Source organism: Anopheles cruzii, chromosome 2 (assembly GCF_943734635.1).
Source record: "Anopheles cruzii chromosome 2, idAnoCruzAS_RS32_06, whole genome shotgun sequence".
Classification (NCBI taxonomy): Eukaryota; Metazoa; Arthropoda; class Insecta; order Diptera; family Culicidae; genus Anopheles; species Anopheles cruzii.
In genome coordinates, this window is record NC_069144.1 from 9886336 (window position 1) to 9897202 (window position 10867).

The 10867-nt window shown below is 54.4% G+C and overlaps 5 protein-coding genes across 5 annotated transcripts; 3 read left to right on the forward strand and 2 right to left on the reverse strand.

Moving 5' to 3' along the window:
* Positions 1-543: 543 nt before the first annotated feature.
* LOC128267994 (dynein intermediate chain 3, ciliary) lies at positions 544-2593 on the forward strand. Its single transcript, XM_053004977.1, has 5 exons — positions 544-1617; positions 1679-2092; positions 2165-2294; positions 2356-2439; positions 2511-2593. The coding sequence occupies exons 1-5, from the start codon at positions 544-546 to the stop codon at positions 2591-2593; spliced, it is 1785 nt and encodes a 594-aa protein (XP_052860937.1).
* A 323-nt stretch (positions 2594-2916) lies between these two features.
* Positions 2917-4414, reverse strand: LOC128268395 (protein hold'em). The gene is made up of 2 exons (XM_053005469.1): positions 3520-4414; positions 2917-3458 (listed from the first exon to the last, which is right to left on the reverse strand). Exons 1-2 carry the CDS (start codon positions 4412-4414, stop codon positions 2917-2919), a joined length of 1437 nt encoding a protein of 478 aa, XP_052861429.1.
* A 1723-nt stretch (positions 4415-6137) lies between these two features.
* Positions 6138-7827, forward strand: LOC128278127 (2-(3-amino-3-carboxypropyl)histidine synthase subunit 1). Its single transcript, XM_053016793.1, has 2 exons — positions 6138-7266; positions 7387-7827. Exons 1-2 carry the CDS (start codon positions 6217-6219, stop codon positions 7762-7764), a joined length of 1428 nt encoding a protein of 475 aa, XP_052872753.1. The 5' UTR covers positions 6138-6216; the 3' UTR covers positions 7765-7827.
* A 208-nt stretch (positions 7828-8035) lies between these two features.
* Positions 8036-9697, reverse strand: LOC128267739 (serine/threonine-protein kinase RIO1). Its single transcript, XM_053004639.1, has one exon. The coding sequence runs from the start codon at positions 9695-9697 to the stop codon at positions 8036-8038; it is 1662 nt and encodes a 553-aa protein (XP_052860599.1).
* A 176-nt stretch (positions 9698-9873) lies between these two features.
* On the forward strand, positions 9874-10854 carry LOC128277472 (DNA-directed RNA polymerase III subunit RPC8). Its single transcript, XM_053015928.1, has 2 exons — positions 9874-10144; positions 10216-10854. Exons 1-2 carry the CDS (start codon positions 10034-10036, stop codon positions 10852-10854), a joined length of 750 nt encoding a protein of 249 aa, XP_052871888.1. The 5' UTR covers positions 9874-10033.
* Positions 10855-10867: the final 13 nt, after the last annotated feature.

A 10867-nucleotide genomic window follows, 5' to 3' on the forward strand; every position in this document is an offset into this window, starting at 1 on the left:
CGAGCAAGGTCCTGATAGCAGTCCCCGGAACCGAACGCCCGGTCCGACCGGAGCCCGTTTGATCGATATGTTTACGGAAGTGTCGGAGCGCACCGACAGTAAACTTACGGATGGTCCTCGAAAGCCGATCCGCCCCACGTTCAACTGGTGTTATCAGCTTGTTAAATAAAATCAAGGACGTCTAGAATGGCCAGTCCATCCATTACTGTGGTGGGGATCTTCTTGTGGCCGTTTAGTGGCCATTATTGTTTCAGTACCCGATCCTTCCAATTGCCAGAGTAATACAGGAACGCCGTTACTATGGAGACACTATGCGCACACTACCTGAAGCACTCCGTTCGTGTGCAGTAAGATCTAGTGGCCCTAACAACTGGTGCCCTTTTTTCCGCCAGCCAGTAAACAACCTTGACAGAAGCAGAAAATTTTCACATCGCAGTACTCCGGCGGACGTAGAAGATTTGTTCTTGGTGCGGAAATTTAGGAACTCCACAGAGCTGGTAGCAGAGAAACCACCGCGCCCGGCCCAGAGAACCATCGGACGCGATGGACATTCAGTACGTGTATCAGAAGGAGCGGCGCGAGTTTGGCAAGCAGTGCCTGTTCTCGGACAAGAACAAGGTGGAGTTTTCCGAACCCGCCAACCATGACCTGTTTCGGGACTACATTCTGCGGGATCCGGTATCGATCGGGACGCAGTACAGCCGGCAGATGGCGATCAGCGATGCGAACACGGAAAGTGCCGAGTTCGAGCATCACGGCATCCTGCACTCGGAGGGTGGCTGGCCGAAGGACGTGAACTTTCTCGACCCGGAGCAGACGGTCCGCTACCGGCGCAAGGTGGAGAAGGACGAGAACTACATCAGCCAGCTGATGGCGTCGACAAAACCGATGGAGCACTGCATCTTCCAGAACAATGCGGTTAACATTTACGAGAAGTACTTCGATGACCTGGAGCCGGCCCCGCTGATCCAGCGGAGCACGTCGCGCACCCTGAACGTGTACCGCGACCCGAGCATCTACAAGCAACCGGTGACGCATCTGTCGTGGTCACCCGACGGTGGCACCAAGATTGCCGTTTCGCACTGCAACCTGAACTTTGGTGAGGTGCTCGGGAAGGCGGTCTGCTCGTACATCTGGGAAGTGGAGAACCCGAACGCCCCGTTGCTGCGGCTCAAGCCGAGCAGCTCGATGATCTGCCTGGAGTACAACCAGAAGGACCCGACCACGATGGTCTGCGGGATGTACAACGGGCAGGTCGCTTGCTGGGACACGCGCAACGAGCAGGAACCGGTGATGATCAGCGAGCGCGAGCATTCGCACCGGGCCCCGGTCAACTCGGCGCTGTGGATCAACTCGAAGAGCGGCACCGAGTTCTTCTCCGGCTCGTCCGACAGCCAGGTGATGTGGTGGGACACGCGCAAGTTGGCGCAACCGATCGACCGACTGCTGATGGACCCGATCAAGGCGGACGAGCAGGATCTGTCACGATCGTACGGCGTCAGCTGCCTCGAGTACGAGACGTCCATTCCGACGCGCTTCATGTGCGGCACCGAGCAGGGCATGTTGTTCTCGTGCAACCGGAAGGGAAAGTCCCCGCAGGAGAAAATCGTTTTCAGGGTAAGGAATCGGGGTGTGTCTTCTGTTCCACGTTCTGTTTTTCCCATTTCGCCCCCGCCAGATGCAATGCCACACCGGTCCGGTTCATGCGCTCACCCGCAATCCGGCGTTCGTGAAGAACTTCCTCACCATCGGGGACTGGATCGCGCGCATTTGGTCCGAGGACTGCCGGGAGAGTTCGATCGTGTGGACGAAAAACCACGACGTGATGCTGACGGACGGAGCCTGGAGTCCGACGCGCTTTTCGCTGTTCTTCGTGAGCCGCGTCGACGGAGTGCTGGACTCGTGGGACCTGCTGCAGCAGCACAGCGAACCGACGCTCAGCATCAAGGTGTGCGACGAGAGCCTCAAGTGTCTGCGGGCCCACGAGTCCGGGCGGCTCGTCGGGACGGGCAGCGTCAAAGGGGCGACCTTCCTGATCGAGGTGTCCGAGAACATGACCTCGATACGAAACGACAAACCACTGCTGACCGCGGTAAGACCGCGATGGCCGGGACCCCTGACTTGACCCCACTTGACTTAACACACTTGCGTTTTATTTGGCCAGATGCTGGAACGCGAAAATCGTCGCGAGAAGATCCTCGAGGCGAAGTCGCGCGAAATGAAGCTGAAGGTCCGCACGCTGAACCGCCAGGACGAGCACACGGACGATAAACCGAAGCTGTTCCAGTGTCGCTGTAAGTGGCAATAGACGCCATAGGACCACTGCTTATTTGACCGCCTCGTTTACTTTTATAGCGGCCTGCGAAGCGGCAGAACAGGAGTACTTGCAGATGCTCGACAAGGAACGAAAGTCACGTTTCCCGGAGGAGTACGACGAAGGTACGAGTTGCGGGTTGTCTCCACAGCCACGGCAAACCGGGGCCTAACAAACCACTTCCTGTTCTTCGCAGAGTACGACCCGAAGAAGGTGCGTAAGCCCTACAAACCGGACAATCACCATTCGGACGGTGAAAACGAAAATGGTAAAGATTAGGAGCACGGCACCTTGGAGCGCCGGAAGGGATTCCATTCACCGTAGCCGAACAGACGAATCCCCGACTCAACACAATCACTGCTGAAAGCATGTTGTTCTACTTTTCCGTTTCCATTCCACGAGTTCCGTTCCAGCCCTTTGAAAAGTCTGATCACTTGACAAATCCCGAAGCAACCCGGATACTATCACTGCTTGCGCTGAGACAAAATTACTGTACCATTAGCATCCGGAACGGCCTGTTCTAGCCGTTTGAAGGCCGTGTCCTTATTGAAGAAATAATATTGAAAGTATGTTTATTGGGCCCACCAAGCGAACCGGCTTTCCTAGTACACTTTCAGCTTGCTCTCCAGTTCCACCGGATCCACCGCCGTGCAGCCGACGATCGAAAATAGGTGCTGAAACCGAACGGCCGTCCGTCGCTTCACCACCAATCGAAGGGCGAACCGGTCCAACAGATACTGCCACTTCAGTGCCGTGCGCTGCGCGTCCGACTTACGGCCGAACGTGGCCACATCGCACCGCAGCACGGACTCGGCGATGCTGCTCATCATCCGGCAACCGGCCAGGGTGCCGGTGTGATCCGAAATATCGACGGTGATGTCGAAGAAAGCCTCCGGTGGGACCGCTGCCGTATCGTACCGTCCGGTGCAATCCTCCTTCGAGCAGCCGGTTGACTGTTTGGGCAAAAATGTCCGGCAGTGGACACACCGTTGGCTTACGATCCGCGCTTCGGGTCCGTCTAGATCGAAGCGTGTGATGACGGCGTAACAGAGGGCGGTGAATTCATCCTCCTCTCCCGTGCCGTAGGCACCCACGGCACGGTCCATGATCTGCTGCACCGTCATGATCGTGTTGATGGTGCTCGCTGCAAACGTGGGACAAAAGTTAACGAATTGATTGCAAGACCGATAGGGCGGTTACTTTACGGTCTACGGTGCCAGACGAGAGCGAATAGGCCACATCAACGGTGTTTGTCGGAACGGTTTTAGCGTGCTGCAACAGTCGGCCTGCTTCCGGCCCGCGTGGATCTTGCGTGACGATCGTTTTGCGATCAATCGTCAGACCGATCGACTTGTGGTACTCACTGTACTCGATCCGTGCATCGGCGATCGCCAGCACGGTGGCCATCGGTTGCCAGCTGTCCGCCCAGCGGATGTAGCTCTCGGACCACAGCTTCAGCAGCACGCCCGAGTGGCTCCGGTCCATCAGGACCACTTCGCGAAACGATTTTACCTCATTCCGGCGGGCGATGCGAATTTGTCGCACCGGACGGATCGATCGTACCACCACCAGCACGCAGAACGTTTCCCCGCTACAACCGGCGCCACTGGCCACGATGTCAGCCAGCGGAATCGTTTCTTCCGGACGCACCGCTGGAACGGTGAGCAGTGACCGTAGGAACGGTACCTGTTCGCCCGTGTGCACATTAACGGCCTCTGCCGACTGTTCGTTGACCGTCAGGCAGTAGCGGGACGATACCCGCGGTGCGTACTGCTCCGAGCGACCATAAACCGTGGAAGCAATCTGTGGCCGGTGCAGCTCCACCACCGTGCCGATACGGATGGTTTCCTCGTACCGCAGCATGGTGTCCGATGTGCCCCACACCGTACAGTTGATGGTATCGCGGTCCGAGTCGCGCAACGTCAGCGTCAGCACGCCGCGTGCACTGCCACTATCCGCGGCCCCTTCTCCGACGAATCGGGATCCGTTTCGTGGGGAACCACTGAAGTAGTGTGCGTCGCTTTTGGCGATGACGAGTGCAACGAGCGCGAAGTTTTGTGTCTGCTCACTCAGCTGGCCAATCTTCTTAACGGTGAACATTGCGGTGCACTCGATTTCCCTTCTACACTACTAGGATGGTTGCTGTGATCGGTTTCGAGGATGCTTCGATACACAGCTTGCTACTGATTGGAAGGTAAGCGTGTACCTGCAGCATCCCCGACCGCCGATAAGGCTCCTTTAACGGTATTTTATCGCATTGAATGTGCCTTTTCATTATCGTAAGTTCATTGTCTCACCCACGGCAACGGATTCGCCCGAGCCGCGCGCTGTTTTGAATTGGCTCTAGTGAGGTTGAAATATTTCGCTCGACAGCGCCATCTAGCGAGCCAGCCTCTGACAGCTGTTTGTTTGCGGCCATTGCTTGTGTGCGGAAAGTCACGTAGCGTAGCGCGTTCGGGATTTTCGTGACTCGGAAATGTTCGGGATTTGTTCGGGATTTTCAAATTCATTCTTACCCAGTGAACATAATTGGCACTCATCGGGCACTCGCCGGGCACTGGCACTCAATTTTGTTCATGTTGCACTATGGGTAAATAGCGGACATAAAGCAGCTTCAGCAAGTTACTATTTATGTAAAAAAAATTTTATCATGGAGGAAAACATTAATGACGATATCGCGATTGTTCATGTATTTAATTAAGTAGATAATATCGCTTTAAGTTTGGATGAAAAAAGGCTCATTAGTACTCTATCAAACGTAGCAATAATAGTTCAAGGGTAATAATTTAGATGGTAAAAATTCCCACAAACGCCCATCGATCATTTCATACCATTTTTTACATTCATAAGGCATTAGATTAAAACATTTTAAATGTGTGCACCTATCCGATATAAATTCCCCACAGTGCGTTAGGAAAAAATCGCACGACGGATGAATTCGTGAGTTACTTTGCCCGTTACGGTTGGAAGAGCGAGAAAGGAACAAACATGTTCGAAGGAGCGAATGAAACGACACCACCCGGATTCTGCGGAATCGCGAGCTTGAGGGTCCGAGGGGGTAGGAACGAGGAGTGCCAGATGAATTGTGAGTTACCTTCGGGATTGTCGTAGGTTGACTCGGCTTTTTTCGGGATTGTCGTAGGTTGACTCGGGTGTCAGGTTCGTAATCAAGGTTAGGTTCGCAGTGTCATAGTTAGGTTTCAAAAATTAGTCGGATTTATAAAAACAACTTCATAAAAATATTTTGACTTTTCGTGTTTTTTTTTTCGTGTAAGACAAATCAACAAAAGTAGGATAATACTTTTATTAGAGATAGTAGTAATTAGTATATAAAAGAGACTAATGTTAGGCTATAGCTCAAAGTCTCTATAATCGAAAAGACCGGCCCCCAAAAAGAGACGCCCAGGTACCCTGCGGGACAAATCTGGTAGCAGCTGAAATTTGCATTAGTTGAAAGAGACGAATGTTAAGAAAGTCTCTATAATCGAATAGACCCACCCGGAGTGCAAGAGGAGCAATACCCGCGCCCTAGAAAGTGCATCGGCAACCGCCGCAAGGTAGATAACGTAATGGAACCGTGTGCGTGTCTGGCGGGAAGGTAAACAATTCCCAGCCCCGTTGTCGATCGTTAGCAAATTGAACCCGTGCGCGCCTCGAGAGGGGCAGAAAGGTCGCGGACAGTGTGGTGGTGGGCAATAAATTAGTGCCGCACAAGGTGTCTGGGTCTGGCTGGTGATTTGAGGTCAAACCGTTTTCCCAGCGCGTAAAGAGGTGAAACTAGTTCGTCTGGTGAACCGTCTGCGAGTGAGTGTTGTTTGATCGAAGTGTGCGACCGGTGGGCATTTTAGGGAAACTTTACGAAGAGCCACTAAGCTCCCCGGGAGCTTTGGAGTGTGGTTACCATGGCAGCCGCCGTTGTGGAGCAACCGCCACCGTCAGCGCTTGCCAGCGATGTGAAGATCGTGAAGGCGAAACCCGTCCGGAAGGTGTTTAAGGGCGCCTCGCGGGTTATCAACAAAATTCCGCCCGAGCTGCTTAATGACCCGGAGCTGAACGCGGCCATCGGCGCCCTGCCCGCGAACTACAATTTCGAAATCCACAAAACGATTTGGCGTGTCCGGGAGACGAAAGCGAAGCGGGTCGCCCTCCAGATGCCCGAGGGGCTGCTGATGTACTCCCTGGTGATCAGTGATGTGATCGAGCGGTTCACCGAGGCCGATACGATCGTGATGGGCGATGTAACGTACGGGGCGTGCTGTGTGGACGACTTCACTGCCAAGGCGCTCGGGGCCGATCTGCTGGTTCACTACGGCCACAGCTGCCTGGTTCCGATCGATCAAACCACCGGCATCAAGGTGCTGTACGTGTTCGTGGACATCAAGATCGATGCGCTACACTTTGTCGAGAGCGTGAAGCTGAACTTTCCCCGTGACCGGAAGCTGGCGTTCGTCAGCACGATCCAGTTCGTGGCCACACTGCACGCCGTGGCCAAAGAGCTGCGCGAGGCACAGTACGACGTGCTGATACCGCAATCGAAACCGCTAAGTCCGGGTGAAATTTTGGGCTGCACGGCCCCGCGGCTGGCGGGCGAGGGCGATGACGCTCGGACGTTGATCTACCTGGGCGACGGTCGGTTTCATCTCGAGGCGGCCATGATAGCGAACCCGTCGCTCGAGGCGTACAAGTACGACCCGTACGAGAAGCGGTTCACCCGCGAGCTGTACGATCACGAGACGATGCGCCGCAATCGCAAGCAGGCGATCGATGCGGCACGCGACGCGACTTGCTTCGGTCTGATTCTCGGCACACTCGGTCGCCAGGGATCGACGAAGGTGCTGGAGCACCTGCAGCAGCGCCTAAAGCATCACAACCGCCGATCGGTCGTCATACTGTTGTCCGAGATCTTCCCCTCCAAGCTGGCCCTCATGGACGGTATCGACGCGTTCGTTCAGGTACGTTTGCACCCCCGGGTCCAGCTTATCGTAAACTGCGGCGGGAGCACGTAGTTCCGATGCCATCTCGCACAATCGATAAATGATTAGCTAACGGTCCGTTATCCTGCCTCGTTATAGGTTGCCTGCCCGCGACTGTCCATCGATTGGGGGACGGCCTTCCCGAAACCCCTGCTGACCCCGTACGAGCTGTCCGTCGTGCTCGGTGATGCGGAGTGGAAAATCCCCGAATGCACCGCGGCCAAAGAGACGAAACCGAAAACACCCCCCAATCTGGAGGTGGCCTATCCGATGGATTTCTATGCAAACGCGAGCCTTGGCGAGTGGACGCCCAACTTCAAGAAGCTAGACATTTGCGAAAACTCGACGGGCGGTTGCTGCGGGCGGTGTAAGGATGAAAAGGACAAAGAGGACAAGAGACAGCCAGATGGCGAGGATGCGGCAGCAGAAGCCACTCCACCTGACAAGACCGGATCAGGCGGTGACGAGAAAGATTAAAGCGCACGGAAATGCGTGCGAGACGATGTGATGGTTCGTCGTTCCACGCGAACTGCCAAGGAAAATGGAAAAGGACAAACCATCCCCAAAAAGCAACAGTAAGGCTGCATTCCTCGAAAGAGAACTGTAAATAGCTGTCTAAATAAAACAATTACATTTAGCTTCTTTCGCGTGTCTGTGTGTGTGTCGCGGATTCCGGATTTGTTCTTCAAGTGAGTTTTATTTGCTTACATTATTTACATATTTCATTATTTTGACCCTCAACTCGTAGCTACTTCCGTGCGCCAAGCTTTTCTTTTCGCTTTTTGATGTGTTTCTTCACTTTCGTTTTCCGCTTTTCGGCCTTCTCCTCCTTGACCGCCTTCTTGCGCGCTTTGCGCTCTTCGGCCGTTTCGTTCTTCGATCGCACCACAGCCGATGATCGCGGTTCACCGTCGTCGATCGATTCGGCTGCACTGCCATCATCCGAATCACTGTCGCTGTCTTCCTCTTCGCCACTGGACGCTTTCCCGGAGCCCGGAGTTCCGGTGGCCAGACCGGTGATGGTACCGTAAACCAGCTCTTCCGTCTGCTTCTCGAACACATCGCGCTCTGCGTCGTACACGTCGTGCAGCGTTTTCGGGATAAACACCTGCCGGAAGACGGCCTCGTCCAGTTTTTGTTGCTCGGTGAACTCGTCGAAGCTCCGGTTCGCTATTCGATCCGAGATCCGCCCCAAACACTGTTCCACGGTTTCGCCAGTGATCGTGGCGTCGGTAATGAAATCGAACAATTCCTTCACCGTCATCGTCGAAACGCCCCGTTTGCGGAAAAAATCCGTCACGTTGGCACAGTCCTTGCGCAGGAACTCGAGCGCGTGCGGGTGCTCGTGTTCGACCGACTGCGAAACGTCGATTATGACAATCTGCCCCTCGTGGTACAGCAGATTAAACTCGGACAGATCGGCGTGCACCAACCGGCAGCGGTTGTACATTGTCCACATCATTTCCACCGCGTCCCGGTACAACTGCCGTGCTTTCGAGGTGCTCAGTTCAACGTCTTTCAACTTTGGCGCAGGCCACCCGTCGCGCCCAATGAACTCCATCACCAGCACGTGACTGCGCAGCAAGATCGGCTCGGGGACGGGCAGCTCGCACTTCTTCATCCGTACCAAGTTGCGCATCTCTTTCTCAGCCCAGGTGCGCACCATTTTGCGTGGATTGTGCTTGCTGTAACCGTGCCGAAACCGGTACTCGCCGGTCACGTACTTGTCCCGATCCTTGAACGTCAGGATCGACGTTTTGAAGATCTTGATCGCGTAATCCATGCCAGCCGCCGAAGTTGCATGGTAAACGTTCGCTTCCTTGCCCGTCGAAATGCACCCGTTAATTTCGGTGATCATGGCCCGGTTCAGCAGCTTGAAGAGAATCATCCGGGTGCGCGGATCCATCACCTGTTCCGCCGTCGCTCGGTCCTGTTTGTCCTTGCTGCGCAACCGTTCGCCATCCGCCTTGCGTTGCGTTTCGATGAGCGTGTTTTTGGCGTGACCCGGAAGCGAAGCTGGACCCTCGTACTTTTCCACGTTGATCCGGTTCGTGAACTTCTTAAACAACACGTCGGCCGGCTGAAAATGTGACACTTTCTGGCTGGCGCTCTGGGCATTGGTGTGCGTTTGCTGCAGGTTCAGGTGCTGATTGCGCTTCAGCTCACCGCCCTCGTAGCAATAGAAATCGTCGTCGTCGTCATCTTCACCGTCGTCATCATCATCCCCGTACGGATAATCCTCTTCGTACTGCTCGGGACACCGCGTTCCGAAGAGTGCATCTTGGATTTCGATCTTTGTGATGCTCGTCGGTGCACCGTTCGCCACCGGTTGGGAAGCTGCCTTCAGAGCAAGATTTTCGATCCGCTCGGATGTATCGTCCAACGCATCATCAAACTGTCCCGCACTCATGTCGTCGAAATTAAGCACGAAATTCCTCCACGTGCAACAACACGCGGTTCCAACTTTGTTTTGTTTTGGTGCCGTTGACATTTGGGAACCCTTCAGGAACGGCGAGAAAAGAGCTTTTGACGTTTATCATTTCACTTGTTTGAAACGTCAAAGCAAAGGAGGCCAGGAACGGCGGAGTTTCATTGTAAACAAGCGTGTGTGCCGGTATGGTCCTTTTAAAAAGGATCATTTAATACTTACGATTTCGATTCAATTAGAAGGCCAAGCAACAGTCCTCCATCAAATGGAGACTTGGTGCTAATCATTCCTTAAATTGGTGACGCTCAGTACGGGGAAATGTTTGTCCTGGCGGAACTTAAGGACAACGTGCGGATAGCACCGGAACTGTTTGGCTTAAAGCTTCCCGATGCAATCAAGGATCAGATCAATAGAAAACTGGCCAATAAGGTTCGTTGAACAGCTGCAGGGTTCCTCGATAGCACTGATCCATTACTTATAAGATCCCGGCCTTCCCGCAGGTACTGTTGAACGTTGGCCTCTGTATCGCGCTCAAGGACATCGTGAAGTTGGGCGACTCGATCATACTGCCCGGTGATGGTGCATCGCACACGGAGGTTAACTTCCGTTACATCGTGTTCCGGCCGATGGTGGGCGATGTGATAACGGGTAAAATTCGTAGCTGCAGTCGCGAAGGTGTGCACGTTACGCTCGGATTCTTTGACGACATTCTGATACCGCCATCGGCCCTGCAACATCCGTCACGCTACGAAGAAACGGAACAGGCGTGGGTCTGGGAGTACCCGCTGGAGGATGGCAACACGCACGATCTGTACATGGACATTGGCGAGAGCATAAAGTTTCGCGTGTCTGGTGAGCTGTTTGAGGAGAGCTCACCGATCGGTCCGCCCGATCAGGAAGTGCCTTCAGGCACCGCCGGTTCCAGTTCGGCGGCGGGCACCGGCAGCAGTGCCGTGGGACAGGAGGGCAATAAAACCCCGTACCGTATTGTGGCGGCTATCAACGAATCTGGACTGGGGCTGCTGTCGTGGTGGGCACAGCAGAATCAGGACGGCGACGCTGACGAGGAAGAAGCTGACGGTGACGAGGAAGAGCAAGAGGCGCCCGAGGGTCAGGAAATGTCGGCAGAAGATGAATAAACTTACCCTTCTG